The sequence below is a fragment of the Mustelus asterias genome, chromosome 22 (genome assembly GCF_964213995.1).
Source record: "Mustelus asterias chromosome 22, sMusAst1.hap1.1, whole genome shotgun sequence".
Lineage (NCBI taxonomy): Eukaryota > Metazoa > Chordata > Chondrichthyes > Carcharhiniformes > Triakidae > Mustelus > Mustelus asterias.
Window position 1 is genome coordinate 17,858,096 of NC_135822.1, and position 17,377 is coordinate 17,875,472.

The 17,377-nt window shown below is 46.6% G+C and overlaps 1 protein-coding gene across 1 annotated transcript in view; it reads left to right on the forward strand.

The window, feature by feature from the left end:
• LOC144509742 (chromodomain-helicase-DNA-binding protein 5-like) overlaps nt 1-17,377 on the forward strand; it is an 80,012-nt gene that overhangs the window by 18,526 nt on the left and 44,109 nt on the right. Inside the window, 11 exon segments of the mRNA XM_078238522.1 lie at nt 2,159-2,285; nt 3,020-3,186; nt 4,330-4,554; nt 5,067-5,270; nt 8,206-8,417; nt 9,373-9,504; nt 10,923-11,031; nt 12,271-12,462; nt 13,505-13,705; nt 14,780-14,917; nt 17,200-17,321. Of these exon segments, the coding sequence (XP_078094648.1) occupies nt 2,159-2,285; nt 3,020-3,186; nt 4,330-4,554; nt 5,067-5,270; nt 8,206-8,417; nt 9,373-9,504; nt 10,923-11,031; nt 12,271-12,462; nt 13,505-13,705; nt 14,780-14,917; nt 17,200-17,321 (1,829 nt within the window).

The following is a 17,377-nucleotide window of genomic DNA, read 5'->3' on the forward strand; positions in this document are numbered from 1 at the left end:
CAGATCGCCATTCTACCCATCTGTTTCAGGCTAGCTATTGGGTAAATGCTTCCTACAGCTGAATAAATGTCCTTCACTCTTGTTCCTAACCTTCCTAATATGTGTGGGAGGTGGTGGTGATAGTGTATGTGGGTGAGAGGGTGGCATGTCTGTGTGAGGTGTGTTTTTGGGGGGGGGGCGGGGGGGTGACATGTTTACTTGTGGGGTCACTTCATTTGGATGAGATAAGAAAGTAAGTGATGAAGAGGACCTAAGGAGGCCACAAAAATATACAGATAGGCTGAGTAAATGGGCAAAGATCTGGCAAATGGAGTATAATGTGAGGAAATGTCAAATTGTCCATTTTGGCAGGAAGAATAAGAGAGAAGCATATTATCTAAATGGTGAGAGATTGCAGAGTTTTGAGCTGCAGAGGGATCTGGGTGTTCTAGTGCATGAATCACAGAAGGTTAGTATGCAGGTACAACAACAAATTGGGAAAGCTAATTGGATGTTATCATTCATTGCAAGAGGGATTGAATACAAAAGTATTTAATCCCTAAGGTTATGCTTTAGGCACTGGTGAGACCATATCTTGATTACGGTGTACAGCATTGGTCCCCTTACTTAAGGAAGGATGTAAGTGCATTAGAGGTGGTTCCGAGAAGGTTCATGAGATTGATTTCAAAGATGAAAGATTTGTCTTATGAAGAGAGATTGAGCAGCTTAGGCCTATACTTGAGTTTAGAAGAATGAGAGGAGATCTAATTGAGGTATATATAAGATGCTAAAGGGCATTGACAGGGTTGACATAGGGAGGATGTTTTCCCCTTGTTGGACATTCTAGAATGAGGGGACATAGTTTGAGGCTAAGGGGTGGCAGATTTAAAACAGAATTGAGGAGGAATTACTTCACCCAAAGGGTTGCGAATCTGGAATTCTCTACCCCAGAGTGCAGCGGACACCAGAACACTAAACAAATTTGAGGAGATGGATTGTTTTTTAATTAGCAATGGGTTATGGGGAGCGGGCGGGAAAGCAGAGAGAAGACAGATGAGATTAGCCATGCTTGTATTAAATGGTCGAGCAGACTCGAGGGGCTGAATTGCCTACCCAATTCTTATGTATTGGTCTCCTTATTTGAGGAAGAATGTAAATGCATTGGAAATAGTTCAGAGAAGGTTTACTAAACTAATACCTGGAATGGACAGATTGTCTTGTAAGGGAAGATTGCATAGGCTAGGCTTGTAAGAGTAAGAAGCGACTTGATTGAAATATATAAGATCCTGACAGAGTGGATATGGAGTGGATGTTTCCCTTTGTGGGAGTACCTAGGACAAGGGGTCGCCCATTTAAGACCGAAGTGAGGAGAATTGTTTTCTCTCCAAGTTGAAAGTCTTTGAAACTCTGCTTCCACTGCCTTTTGAGGAAGAGAGCCTTTTAAAAAAAAATCATCTTTCATGGGATGTGGGTGTTGCTGGCCTGGCCAGCATTTGGTGCCCATCCCTGATTGCCCTTGAATTGAGGGCTGTTGAGAGTCAACCACGTTGCTGTGAAACTAGGATCACATGTAAGCCAGACCAAGTTTGCCTTCCCTAAAGGACATTCATGAACCAGATGGGTTTTTTTAATGACAATCGGCAATAATTCCACGATCACCATTACAGAGGCTAGCTTTTAATTCCAGATTATCAATTGAATTTAAATGCCACCAGCTTCCCAGTGGGTTTTGAGCCCTTGTCCCCTGAGCATTAGCCTGGCCCTCTGGACGAGATGTGGAGATGCCGGCGTTGGACTGGGGTCAGCACAGTAAGAAGTCTCACAACACCAGGTTAAAGTCCAACAGGTTTATTTGGTAGCAAATACCATAAGCTTTCGGACTAGTCCAGTGACATTACCGCTGTGCAAAGCAGAGGTAGAGCAAGGAGGTGAAAGGGTACAAGGGGGCAGGTGGGAATGTGGAGTTAAGGTTACAATCAGATCAGCTGCATTCTTATTGAATGGCGGAACAGTCTCAAGGGGCTGAGTGGCCTACTCTTGCTATTAGTAGGAGTATGATCCTATGCATGCGGTTGCAGAGGAAGAGCTGGTGTTGATGGAACTGTTTCCTGGCACTGTAAACTTGGGGATATGTGATGCCTTTCACCTCTTCTCGTGTATGTTGTTCTTGTGTCTGCAGAGTGATGAAGATGAACGTGGTGAGTCGGATCTAGACAACGCGAGTGTCCACAGCTGCTCCGTGCGGTCTGAGGGCTCTGCTGGTTTGGGCAAGAGAAGAAGGAAAGGTGGCAAGAGGAAGAAAAAATGTAAATGTTGAACTTTGTTCTGACACGTTCTCTGTTGAGATGCATGGATGTAACAGTGTGGAATGGGCATTACTGGGTGTCTTATTGAACTTGGCCAACAGAGCCCTAACGTAGTGAGGTATGCTGGTCGTTACAGACCAGGAGCCCTTGTTCTGCACTGAGTTTGCAGATTGCGCTGGGCTGGTGCTGCAGTTGTGCCACTGGGGTAGGTGAGGAAGGGGGACAATTAGTCAAGCTTTGTGCGGTGTGTGTGGAGGTTGAGTGATTAGGCTCAGTGGCCTGACTAGACCTTGAGTTATAGAACTGCAACCCAGCGTCAATGAAAGAGAGAATTAGCTTGAAAACTGCTCCTAGGTGTCGGTTGTACTAGATATACCACTCAAACCCCTGATTCTGGTCTTTAACTCTTAAATTAAGTACGTCTTCCTCCCCTCTGTGTCCACATTGCTTTGAAGTTGAGACTTGGAGTTGTTCCACAATCAAAGTAATTCTCCTACTGCATCTGCCTTAGCCTTACCATGCAGGCTTCTAAAATCCAGTCACGGCATTTACTGAATCATCACTGTTAATCTCCTTAGTCTTTTTCGCCTTGGTGTTGTACTGCACTAAAGTGCTTGGTTTGTTACCTTTATTTTCCCCAGCAAATGGATGGAATTGTCTTTGGAGAGTGTGACTCAGTTGCCTTCTTGGGAGGCCGCAATTTCATGACCTCTTGTTTCTTTTGTAATTCTCAGTGGAGGAAGGTGATGGGTATGAGACGGACCACCAGGATTACTGTGAAGTGTGCCAGCAAGGAGGGGAGATTATTTTGTGTGACACCTGTCCTCGGGCCTATCACTTAGTCTGCCTGGACCCCGAGATGGAGAAGGCCCCAGAGGGAAAGTGGAGTTGTCTGCACTGCGTAAGTTCTCCGTTTGCTGCTTAGCTGGAGACTGCTTCCTCCTGCTTGTTATTCATAGAATCCCTACAATGCAGGAGGAGGCCTTTCAGCCCATCGAGTCTGCACTGACAACAATCCCACCCCAGGCCCTATCCCCATAACCCCACACATTTACCCCGCTAATCCCTCTAACCTACACATCTCATGACGCTATGGGCAATTTAGCATGGTCAATCAACCTAACCCGCATATCTTTGGACTGTGGGAGGAAACCGGAGCACTGGAGGAAACCCACGCAAACACGGGGAGAACGTGCAAACTCCACACAGACAGTGACCCGAGCTGGGAATCGAACCTGGATCCCTGGCGCTGTGAGACAGCAGTGCTAACCACTGTGCCACCGTGCTGCCCATTATTAATGTGCTTTGTGGGTTTATGTTCCAGAATAATGCTCAACCACGCAAAAGTGGGGAACATCCTAGAGTTAATTCTCAGTCTTGAGTTGTGTTCACTGATCTTGCCCAGTTGACGGCCCCGTGCAGCACCTGTGTAAATGGGGGAAAGGTTTGCTGGGTACCTGTGCTTGATTCCACTACTGGAAAATAAATCTGTGCATTGATGTTGGCTGAGGAGAGGATTGGGCTTGTAGAGTTATATAGTATTTACAACACACACAAACAGCCCTTTTGGCTCAATTGGTGTTATGCTCCACGCAAGCCTCATCCCAGCCTCCTTCATCTCACCCTATCAGCTGTGATGGTCACCGCTACTGAATGTCCCGTCCACACTTGTATCTTTGCTCATGTCAGCCCCTGGGATGTGGGCAGCACTGCATTTAACACTGGTTACTCAGCCCCTTGATAAGGTGGTGATGAGCCACACACTTGAGCAGCTGCAGTCAGTACGGCGAGAGTGCTCTCTCTGTGCTGTTAGCAAAGAGTTCCAGACTTTTGATCTAGTGTCAAAGAAAGAATGGGGATATATTTCCCCAAGTCAGGATGCAGTGCATCTGGGAAGTGTTAGCATTCCCATGGCTTTGATTCCCTTGTTTCTCTGGGCATACACAAAGTTAGCTTGGTGAGTAGTTGTTGTGTATTTGTGTGTGTGTGTGCGTGTGTATGTTATAATGCCCCCTTTAACATGTATCCTCTATAATGACTCCAGGAAAAGGAAGGAATTCAGTGGGAGGCCAAAGAGGATGAGGACGATGACGAGGATGACGAGGGAGCGGAGGAGGAAGATGATGATCACATGGAGTTCTGCAGAGTTTGCAAGGACGGAGGCGAGCTGCTGTGTTGTGACTCCTGTCCTTCCTCGTATCACATTCACTGCCTTAACCCTCCACTCCCTGAGATCCCGAATGGAGAGTGGCTTTGTCCCCGCTGCTTGGTGAGTCTATTATCACGGTGGCTATGACATTAACCACATTATTGGTTGGGAACTTTCTTTTTGAGTTTGACTTGTTTTGAGGTGGGTGTGTTTTCACCTCCTCACCCCTGGGATGCTTCTTGTCCAGTACCCTAATCAGAATGATAATGGATCCATTGTTAGGGAAAATAGATCTAGTGACTGCTACTTGTGTGAGTGCATGTGTGTGTGGCCATGTGTGTGCTTCTAGCAAGCCAATAACCAGTTGGTAAACTTCAATGCTGGTCAGTCAGATGGGTTCCAAAAAGTCAACCTGTAACGGTGGGGTATACTATAGTGAGAACTCAGCGTATTTGGAACAAGAGAAGAGAGTATGATAAGGGGTGGGAGAGCTGAATAGATTGGTCCAGGGGAAGGGATAATGTTTTCATGTGTAACACTCTTCTCTATGCTGCCCCTGGGTGTGGTGAGAGCTCTCTGAGGGTCAGCCAGGTTGTGTGTGTCACGTGTCAAACGTATGTTTTTGTTTCTAGTGTACACCTCTCAAAGGCAAAGTGCAGCGAATCTTGCATTGGACATGGGGTTCGCCCCCACTGCCACGTACCCCTCCAGGTCTGACAGGAGATGCCACTGATGCCGAACAGCCCAAGGCCCTGAAAGGACGGCCAGAACGAGAATTCTTTGTGAAATGGGTGGGGCTGTCCTACTGGCACTGCTCTTGGGCCACCGAACTGCAGGTGAGTGGAGTGATTGATGTCCTGTATGTCTGGCATGCGCCCATACCAATGTGGAGCCAATGGTTCCCCAGATCTCTGGTATCCTCGATTACTTAGCCCTAGTGGCCAGTGATTAGGTCTGAACCTTGACTATGAGCCATGAGAGTTGACTGTGGGGCAGCTTATCGATCAGTCTCTCTGTGTAGACTCATATGAAAGTGAATTAAGAAAGACCTGACATTTAGATGCCACCTTTCAGGATGTTCCAAGCACTTGCAGTCACTGATGTACTTAGTATAATTGCTGTTGCAATGTAGGAACCCCAACAGCAAGACCCCACAAACAGCAGCATGACAATGACCAGATCATCTGCTTTTAGTGACATTAGTCGAGAGATATGTATTGGTCATAATACCTGGGATAGCTCACCTGCTGTTCTGTAAAGTAGTGCCATGGGATCTTTTATGTCAGTTTGAGAAGCAACTGAGAGCCTTGGGTTTAACATTATCTGAAAGACAGTTCTTCCGACAATGTGGTACTTCCTAGGTACTGCACTGGGGATGTCAACCTGGATTTGTGCCCAAGCCTCGAGTGGGATAAGGCAGGGGAGTGAGACTAGGTAGAATCTTTCTTTCAGAGAGCCGGCGCAGACTTGATGGACCGAATCCATGGCATTCTGACTCAGCCTGGGAGCGGTTTAAGAAAAAACTTAAGGCCACCTAGGGAAAAATTACGTAGTGCATTTAAAGCACCAAAATCAGGCCAGTTTTTATGTTCTACTTGAGCCTCCTCTTGCCTCACTTCATTGCACCCTATTGATATATCCTTCTATTCCTTTCTCCCTCATGTATCTATCTGGCTCCCATTAAATGTATCAATGCCATTCACCTCAGCCACTCTCTTTGGTAGCCAGTGCCATGTTCTAACCCCATCCTGCATAGAGAAGTTTCTCCTAATATTAGCTTTATTAATGACTGTCTTGTATTTATGGCCCCTAGTTCTGGTTTTGCTCACAAGTAGAAATACCTTTCCCATGTCTACCCTCACGTAATCTTGAACACTACTATCGGGCCACTCCTCGGCCTTCCCTCCGAGAGAAAGGAGCCCCAGTCTGTTCAAATTTTTCTGATAGGTTTAAGCTCTCAATTCTGGTATCATCCTTGTAAATTTCATTTGCACTTTCATCAGTGCCTCTACATCCTTTTCAAATCTGTTCACAATCTGAATCTGCCTAACGAAGGAGCAGCTAATCTGGGAAATTCCCCCGACTCCCTTGGCCATGTTGAAATGTGATCTGATACTTCACCTCCCTTTTATAAAATGTCCATCACCTCTGCCCCAGCTCTGCTTTGAAGGTGTTTGCACGTATGTCCGACAGTGGGCGGCACGGTGGCACAGTGGTTAGCACTGCTGCTACACAGCGCCAGGGACCTGGATTCAATTCCCGGCTTGGGTCACTGTCTGTGTGGAGTCTGCATGTTCTCCTTGTGTCTGAGTGAGTTTCCTCCGGGTGCTCTGGTTTCCTCCCACAGTCTGAAAGACGTGCTGGTTAGGTGCATTGACCTGAACAGGCGCCGGAGTGTGGCGACTAGGGGAATTTCACAGTAACTTCATTGCAACGTTAATGTAAGCCTTACTTGTGACTAATAAATAAACTTTAATCTTTAAAAATAAAAGTGTGAAAAGAAACTACAATCTCGCAGTGGTTGTGTATTGCCATTGATCACAGATTTCCCACACACTTTCTCTGCCTTAAGAGGTGTCACTCAGCGTTAGGATACCTTAAAAAAAAATTCAATCTTCCAGTTGATAGCTGAAAGAATGATGCAGCAACATTTCACGCTTTAAGACTTGCTGTAGCAATCCGACTAAAAGCACTGTTGGCGAGACAATATTTTAATAATTTATACTTTAAACTATAAATAGAACTTTTCCCTTTTACTTTTAATACAACCATTTCACTGTCCCTTAAGTAGTCATGCAATTTTTCCAAGATCCTAGCTCCCAAGGGTTTACTTCTGTCCCTTTCCCTTCCCAGCTTGCAAACTCTTAATCCCCGAGTTGTCTTTTATTTGTGAGAGTGTTTCCTATCGATTGTCTTTCTCACACAAGCTAGGTAAATCTTCCTTTCAAATCTTCACAAATTAGGTCTTTTCAATCTGCGCGTGAGCTCCAACCTACATTCCTATGCAGTGGTTCAGGATCTTTCAGCTACTAGCTGCTCCCTCTCTCCTGGATCCTAGCAGACTACCTGTGAGGTTTTAGGGATATCTTAGAAATCTTTCCCCAATAAAGCCCCTCTCTGTGGCAGTGTAAATGGCATGGGCTTTGTATCCAGGTAGAAATGCTAATTAGCTTTCCTTGACCCCCAACTCTATCTTGAAAGTAAATGGACAGTTTAAAGCATAACTCTTTACACCCAACATTCATTTCACTTTCCTGTGGCTTTGAAGAACAGCAATTTAAACACTGTAAGCACAGATGCTGTTGCCATTATCTCCAAGTGTTATCTTGTCTCCAAGTTGCTCCTTCCAGAAAAACGATTTAGGCCTCAGTTTAATCTTTATCAGCCCCCACACCTGAGGTTGACAGGCAAACCTCCGAGCAGGTCACATGATCCCCTTAATGTCCCCTGAAATTAGAGATGCAATCATGAAACATAATCTTATAACCATCATAATTGTAGCAACTGAACTTCATTTACTCACTGCTGTGTCTCATGCAAAGCTCATTGGAACCTTTGTTGTCTCCACTTTCAGGATCCTGACAGGCTACCTATGTCTGAGATTATAGGGATATCTTTTGGAATCTTTCCCCAAACAAAACCCCCTCTCCATGGCAATGTGAATGGTATGGGCTTTGTGTGGGGAAATGGGGTTGAGGAAAGGGGTGAGACAATTGGCAAGAAAGGCATGTGTGTGCGTTTAAGCATTAAATTCGAGTCTGCCCCCTCCAGTTGGAGCTGTACCACACGGTAATGTTCCGGAACTTCCAAAGGAAGAATGATATGGATGAGCCGCCACCGTTTGATTATGGCTCTGGGGACGATGAAGAGAAGAGTGAGAAACGGAAGAGCAAAGATCCTCAGTTTGCGCTGATGGAACAACGGTACTATCGATATGGGATCAAACCCGAATGGCTCATTGTTTATCGAATCATCAACCACAGGTGAGGAACTGAGACAGGAGCAGACTATTCAGCTCTCTGGAACTTGTTCCGCCACTTAATTGGATCAAAGCTGATCTGTACCTTTTAACCCCACTTACTACCTTGGTTCCTTGACATTTAATCACCCTTGCCTAACAAAATTTGATCCCCCTCAGTTTTGCATCAATTCTTAGCCACAACACTTTTTCTTTGGTGGGAGACAGTTTCAGATTTCCACTTCACTTCGTGAATAGCCCCCCCCCCCCCCCCCCCCCAAATTTTAAGGTTATGCGCCCTTGTTCCTGACTCCCCCCACCAGAGAAAATGGTAACACATTATCCTGTGACAAGTTGGATAATTTTTTGAAGGGGTTTCTAGGCAGCACGGTGGCACAGTGGTTAGCACTGCTGCCTCACAGCGCCAGGGACCCGGGTTTGCTTCCCGGCTTGGGTTATTGTCTGTGCGGAGTCTGCATGTTCTCCCCGTGTCTGCGTGGGTTTCCTCCAGGCGCTCCGGTTTCCTCCCACAGTCTGAGAGACGTGCTGGTTAGGTGCATTGGCTGTGCTAAATTCTCCCTTGGTGTTACCCGAACAGGTGCCGGAGTGTGGCGACCAGAGGATTTTCACAGTAACTTGTGACACTAATAAATGAACTTTAAAACTTTGCTGAACAATTCTCTAGAATGCTGAGGCAGCAAAAAAAACAAGGACTGGGTGACTCATTGGTGAAGTAATTGTTCTGTTGTTTTCGGAACCAGAATTTCAATCCAGGCCAAATTGCCTGCTTGAATATTTCTACTGCTCCATCAAACGGGACTGGAGCGGAACAGGTTAGATACAGAATAAAGCTCAGTCTGCACTTGCCCTATCCAACATTCTCAAGGTAGATCCAGAGCAATCAAAATATTCCCAGGTTATCTAACTTGTGCTGTTGACATCATGGGATATAAAGACTTACATTTTTCCTTTTGTTTCAGCTTTGATAAGAAAGGTGATTTGCACTATCTGATTAAGTGGAGGGACCTTCCCTATGACCAGGCGACCTGGGAATTTGAAGAATTTGACATTCCAGATTATGACACTATGAAGGAGATGTATTGGAATCACAGGTCAGTGCTCCTTAATAAACTTAATGTTAATCTCCCTTAAGACTGGCTGAGTGGCTTTACTGTTAATTACTTTATTATAAGTATAGCGGATATGCTACGGGAGACTCGAAGTCAAATCCCAGCTTACCCAAGCTGTGAAACTGAACTTGTCAATCTGGTGATTTGGGCTCGCACTCGAGAGATGTTCTGAGGGATGTTTCATAAACATTCAATTCAGTCATCAGTGTCCTGTAGTGAAGGGAACTGGTCACAATTTCCTGGCCAGGTTTTCACTTCGCTCCCGTCCTAGATCGTGTTTTTAAAAATTCATTCGCAGGATATGGGCACCACAATTGTCCATCCCTAATTACCCTCGAGAAGGAGGTGGTGAGCTGACTTCTTAAATCACTGCGGGCCAGGTGATGAAAGTGTTATTGGGGAGAGAACTGCAGGATTTTGACCCAGCGGCGATGAAGGAGCAGAGATATAACTTCCAAGCCAGGATAGTGTGTAACTCAGAGAACATGATACGGCATTGTCCTCATGTGCCTGCTGTCCATGTCCTTCGAGGGCGGCACAGTGGTTAGCACTGAGGCCTCTCAGTGCCAGCGACCCAGGTTCAATTCCGACCTTGGGTGACTGTGTGGAGTTTGCACGTTCTCCTCGTGTCTGTGTGGGTTTCCTCCAGGTGCTCCGGTTTCCTCCCACAGTCCAAAGATGTGCGGGTTAGGTTGATTGGCCATGCTAAATTGACACTTAGTGTCAGAGGGATTAGCAGGGTAAATACATGGGGTTACGGGGTAGGGTCTGGGTGGGATTGTTGTCGGTGCAGACTCGAGGGAGCTGAATGGCCTCTTCTGCACTGTAGGGATTCTGAGATGTTGGAAGTTGAGGGTTTGGGGCTGCTGTTGACGAAGCAATTGTTAAAGTGTAGCTGAATCTTGAAGTTCTTTTTTTTTAAAAAAAGGCCTTGTACAGTTGTTGTCAAAAATATCTTTAAAGTAAGGAGAAAAGGTGACCTTGCTAAAAAATCTCCCACATTCTTAAAAAGAATTGTTGGCAAAATTTAGGTCATTGATGCTGGGAAGTTTTGAGTGTTGGAGTGAGGAGTCACAAGATGACCAGCGCCCTTTGAACAAGGGCAGATTGAACTGGGTGCGGAGGGGGAAACGTTGGTTAATGATGCCCAACTGTTTCTGGATGCTGCCTGTCGCATATGCTGATTCTGCGAACATGAACTAGGAGCAGGCGTTGACAATTCAGCCCCTTGAATCATTCAATACAATCATGGCTGATCTCACCTTGACCTCATCTCCACTGTCCTGCCCTATCCTCATCACCCTTCACCCTGCTACTAATTAAAAACCGATCTATATCAAATTTGTTTGGCGTTCCAGCATCCACTGCACTAAGAGGTTACTCTGTTTCTCTTGCTGCAGGCAATTGATTTTAGGTGAAGACTTAAGACCAGTGAGAAAGCTGAACAAAAAAGGCCGAAAAGCCAGGGAACTGATCTTCGACCCGCCCCCAGCACAGCCTGTAGTGGATGTAAGTAAAGAGAAATGTTGTTGGAGCAGATTTGTTGGTGCAATCCTTGGACTTGGTGTTATCCGAGTATAGCTCCCTCTACACTGTCCCCATCAAACACACCCAGGACAGGTACAGCACGGGGTTAGATACAGAGTAAAGCTCCCTCTACACTGTCCCCATCAAACACTCCCAGGACAGGTACAGCACGGGGTTAGATACAGAGTAAAGCTCCCTCTACACTGTCCCCATCAAACACTCCCAGGACAGGTACAGCACGGGGTTAGATACAGAGTAAAGCTCCCTCTACACTGTCCCCATCAAACACTCCCAGGACAGGTACAGCACGGGGTTAGATGTGGAGTAAAGCTCCCTCTACACTGTCCCATCAAACACTCCCAGGACAGGTACAGCACGGGGTTAGATGCAGAATAAAGCTCCCTCTACCCTGTCCCATCAAACACTCCCAGGACAGGTACAGCACGGGGTTAGATACAGAGTAAAGCTCCCTCTACACTGTCCCCATCAAACACTCCCAGGGCAGATACAGCACAGGGTTAGATACAGAATAAAGCTCCCTCTACACTGTCCCATCAAACACTCCCAGGACAGGTACAGCACGGGGTTAGATACAGAGTAAAGCTCCCTCTACACTGTCCCATCAAGCACTCCCAGGACAGGTACAGCATGGGGTTAGATGTGGAGTAAAGCTCCCTCTACACTGTCCCATCAAGCACTCCCAGGACAGGTACAGCACGGGGTTAGATGCAGAATAAAGCTCCCTCTACACTGTCCCATCAAACACTCCCAGGACAGTTACAGCACGGGGTTAGATACAGAGTAAAGCTCCCTCTACACTGTCCCATCAAGCACTCCCAGGACAGGTACAGCACGGGGTTAGATACAGAGTAAAGCTCCCTCTACACTGTCCCCATCAAACACTCCCAGGGCAGGTACAGCACGGTGTTAGATGCGGAATAAAGCTCCCTCTACACTGTCCCCATCAATCACTCCCAGGGCAGGGACAGCGCGGGGTTAGATACAGCTCCCTGTGGGCAGTGAGCAGAAGGGGATTGCATCCCATCAGTTGTTTTGTAAGCCAGGCTGTTTTCCGGAATTTTCAGGATCAGGACGTCTGATTTATTCTGAGTTGCAGTAAATCTGACCAATTGTGTACTCAAATGTACCGGAGCTTTTTCTCTCTGTGTCCTCTTGCATTTTCCTTGTCAATAATTATTTTACTTTTCCACCTCCCCACAGCCAACTGTGAAGTTTGACAAGCAGCCGGAGTACATCGACGCCACAGGGGGCAACCTACACCCGTACCAGCTGGAGGGGTTGAACTGGCTCCGCTTCTCTTGGGCGCAGGGCACTGACACAATCCTGGCTGATGAGATGGGATTGGGAAAAACCGTTCAAACCATTGTATTTCTATACTCACTCTTCAAAGAGGTGAGGAACGGTTGGGACTCCGAGATTGGGGGGGGAGGTGGGGGAGTGTCAGGCTGGGGTGAGAAGCTGAGATCTGGGGCTAGTGAGGGATGGACATCTCTGGACTGGGCTACGTTCACAACCCTTTGTCGTTTGTTGCAGTCTTGGTCAGAGCAGGAGCCATACCAAGCTGTGAGACATCGGGAAAGGATGCTTACTATGGTGCATCTGTAAAAATTGGTGAGAGTTGTAGTGGATGTGCCGAATTTCCTTGGCCTCCTGAGAAAGTAGAGGTGTTGTTGGGCTTTCTTAACTATAGCATTGGTGTGGAGGGAGCAGGACAGGTTGCTGGTGATCTGAACACCTAGAAACTTGAAGCTCTCGACCATTTCCATTTCATCCCCATTAATGTAGACAGGGAGATGTCCTCCACTACGCTTCCTGGGGTTGATGACTATCTCCTTCATTTTGCTGACTTTGAGGGAGAAATTATTGTTGTTGCACCATTTTTTGGCTCATCCCCCCCAGTGTGTTGACTTTTCCTTGAAACCTCTTCCTCTCGTAAACTGACTCTCATCGATGTCCACCTCTCTGCCACTCCATCGTGTCTCATTTCATTTTCAGAGTATTTTAGCTTTCAGACTATTCCAATTGGTTGACCCTCAGTGAAGACATTGTGTTTTCTGGACAGTAGCTCTTGATCTCTTTTGCTGATTTACTGACAAAATCATAATTTGTGTTCTTCTTTAGAGCTTAAAATTGAAAATATATTGGACTTCATTTACTCTGGAGTGAAAGTTTCAATTAATAGTTAATCTGAGGGTTGCTCATTGACAAAAACTAAACATTTAATTTGAGATTTGTGTCTGTAGCTGCCACCTCCGATTCCTAACACCAAAAATATTGTGCCAGACGCCCTGACAACAAAATGGCTGCCTGATGTGTTGGTGCCCTGGATCCAATTGGTTTGTGATGTCATATGGTCGGCAAGGTCGGCTCAGTATTATGCAGCATTGCAACCACACTGCCACAAGAGTCTTAACAGGATGTTCTCTCTTACCAGGGCCACTCCAAAGGACCTTTCCTAGTGAGCGCCCCACTGTCCACCATTATAAATTGGGAGCGGGAATTCACACTATGGGCGCCGTACTTCTACGTGGTGACTTACACTGGAGACAAAGACTGCAGAGCTGTCATCCGGGAGAACGAGTTCTGCTTCGACGATAATGTAATCAAGAGTGGGAGAAAAGCCTTCAGGATGAAGGTGAGTATCCCTGTTTGAGTAGGATCTTCCCATTGGTTATTCTCAGGATGTGGGGATAGCTAGCAAGGCCAGAATCTTTTGCCCATCTGTAGTTGCCCTTAAGAAAGTGGTGGTGAGCTGCCTTCTTGGAAGGAAAGGTGCTTTGTGACTCGGGGAAGATGTAGGTTATGATGTTCCTTTGCACCTGAGGGGGCTTTGGGTGGTGGGGGGGGTTGTAAAAACCTTGGGTGAGTTATTCTGTACTGCAGTCATGGTGACACAGTGGTTAGCACTGCTGCTTCACAGCGCCGGGGACCTGGATTTGATTCCGGCCTAGAGTGACTGTGTGGGGTTTGCACGTTTTCCCCCTATCTGCGTGGGTTTGCTCCGGGTGCTCTGGTTTCCTCCCACAGCCCAAAGGTGTGGAGATTAGGTGTGGTAAATGTGTGGGGTATTGGGGATAGGATGGGGATTGGTCTGGGTAGAAGATGTTCCTTTGGAGAGTCGGTGCAGACTTGATGGGCCGAATGGCTTCCTTCTGCACTGTAGGGTTTCCATGGACTCGAATGGGCTCAGCTGGCAATTTCATTTTGTGCATTGAGCCCTTCCTGCCAGGGCACTTCAGGCTTTATCACTGGTTGTGAGGCATTGACTGCACCCAGCTGGGATCGGAGTTTTGGGTAGTGCTATGGGCAAGGTGGAAGATAAATATGCCCCCGGGATTCTCACTCCCGATCATTATCCAATGATCCCTGTTGGGAAGGTTTGGGTGGGGGCTGCTCTGTGTCCTGGCTGTGATGCCCTCGTGGTTGCTTGGATGAGGCAATGGAACTGTTTCCACTAATTTCTGGAGATGAGGGAGAGATAAAAGGCAAAGCGGTTTTATTCTTTCTTTGTGGGATCATGAAGTTGTAACTGGGAACAGGTAGCGAGAATGTTGAATGTTCTTGGTGACGCAAAGTGGAAGAAATTCATCATCCCCAGAGTAATATACTGACATCTAAAATCAATGCACTTGTCCCCAGTTCTTGAGAGTTTGGTTTGAGTTATCAGGATGTTTGGGATTGATAATGGGAGAAAATGTTTCTGTTTCAGAGTGAGGCGCAAATAAAGTTTCACGTTCTGCTCACGTCGTACGAGTTGATCACCATTGATCAGACGATCCTGGGATCAATCGACTGGGCGTGTCTTGTTGTCGATGAAGCTCACAGGCTGAAAAATAACCAGTCCAAAGTAAGTGTGGCGCGATCTCGCTGCTCCTGGGCTATGGGGGAGGACTGTCTCCCTGGGAGGGAGTGACAGGGGTCCACAATCTAGTGCATTTTGTTGGGAGGGGTGTGTCTGGGGGCTGTGCGTGGAGATGGGGTAAGGGGGTTGGGAGGGGGGAATAGAGGGGGTGGATGGATGGAGCCACGGGGTCCACAGCTGAATATCTTGCTGACATTCAATGTTGAGGCTCATAGGTGAAGAATAGTAACTTGGTTCCAGAGGTTTACCAAAATCGCTGAAACTTGTATCCAAGGAATAGTCAACAGCGAAATAAGGAGGCGCAGGGATGGACTAATAAGCAGTATGTGTTAAACTGATCTGTGCTGCATGTGCAGGACCGCAGAACTGACTAGGCTTATAACGTAGAAGGTGGCCATTTGGCCCATTGTTTCTGTGCTGGCTCTTGCTAAGTAAGCCCAATGCTCCAACATGTGTCCGTAGGTCTGCCTGTGGTTTAAAGTTGCAATGACCTTTACCTCAAATTTCCCATGTGGCAAAACATTCCATTCTCCAAAAAGCCCCCTGTGCAAGGAGATTTATTCCTAACATGCTCCTCGCTCCCTAAGACAATTTTAAATTGATCACTCTCTCATCACTGACTCCCTACCCCGAAGGAATAGTTTACCCTGATCATTCCACTGCCTCAAGGACATTAATCCTTCCCTTTGGCACAAAGTTTGTAGCCGCAAGCTGATCGTCCTCTGCTTCCCGACTCCTGCCATTCCTGGCTCTTGTGAATCTCCTCTCCTGATGCTGTCCCTGTGGGGATCACCCACTTTTCCCATTTTACACTGTGTCCTGGTCCTGTGTGACCACCTTATGGAGATTTCCATATGTCCGTGCATGTACATATTATTCCTCCTCCTCCTCCTCCTCCTCCCCGCCCCCCCCCCTCCCCCCGCAAAGTCAGTTGCTCCTCAAGTTCTGCTACTCCAAAGCTTTACCTTTGCTACACCTAATGCCACGATGCTGCTCTGAGTGAAAAGGTGGATCTCTTGTTGATCCCCGTATCTCACACTATGACATGAGGGCTTCTGAACTGCCATCCTTTTCCTTCCAGCTTACCAAATGCCGGCATTGTTAGTCTAAGCCCCCACTAGAATCTCACACCAATAAGAATCAAATTCCTTTTAATCAGTTCACACAAGCATTCATTTTTGGTGACTAGTAATGGCAGCCAGTGCTCCAACCCCACCAATAAGAGCGATCTGTAATGCCTGGAGCCAGGAGGACCCTAACCGAGACATCCAGAGGGCTTGGAGAAGCAAGGTTTATTTTCCCTGGAGTAGAGAAGATTGAAAGGAAACTTAATCGGGGTGTTTAAAATTGTGAAGGTTTTTAATAGTCAGTAAGAAGAAACAGTTTTCACTGGCAGAACGTTGGGTAAACAGAAGAGACAAATTCCAAAGAAGCAGAGATGAGGATCGGAGAGACATGTTATTACTCAGCCAGTAATGATCTGGAATGAACCACCCGAGAGGGTGGTGGAAGATTCCAGTTTTGATTTGTGTTACAGGACATTCATTGTCCATCCCTAATTGCCCTCGAGAAGGCCATCGCCTTGAACCGCTGCCATCCATGTGGTGTAGGTACATCCACAATGCTGTTAGGGTGGGAGTTCCAGGATTTTGACCCATTAACAGTGAAGAAGCGGCAATTATATTTCCAAGTCGGGTTGATGTGTAACTTTTAAATGAGAATTGGATGGATGATATGCTTGAAGGGGAAATATTTGCAGAGCTGTGAGAAAAGAGTTGGGATGTGGTTTGAATAGCGTCATTCTTCCATCCATGATGGGCCGAATGGACGCCTCCTGCTGTATAATTTCAATAAGAAGCCTCACAACACCAGGTTAAAGTCCAACAGGTTTATTTGGTAGCACAAGTCTCAAGCTTTCGGAGTCGAGTCCCACTCACCTGACGAAGGAGCAGCGCTCCGAAAGCTCGTGGCTTTTGCTACCAAATAAACCTGTTGGACTTCAACCTGCTGTTGTGAGACTTTTTACTGTGTTTACTCCAGTCCAACGCCGGCATCTCCACATCATGTATAATTTCAAGTCAGTGCCTTTGGTGACCAGGTGGTGGTGGGGAAGAAGGAGAGACCCTGAAAAGCACTAGAGCCATTCAATAGCTTATCAGCTGAAATTAAAATGTGGGTGCGGGTCATGTGGTTCTGTTGATTCTGCCCTTTGACCTTGTATATCTGTTTGTGAGGAGTTGTTCATTTTTTAGTATTGAATTTTCCAGTATTTTAGGGTGCTAAATGCTTACAAGATTGACTACAAGCTGCTGCTGACGGGAACACCACTACAGAATAATCTGGAGGAACTTTTCCACTTGCTGAACTTCCTCACTCCTGTACGCTTTAAGTAAGTTTCATTGTTTTTAAAATGTTCATCTACACACCGCCTGGTAGCAGGTATGA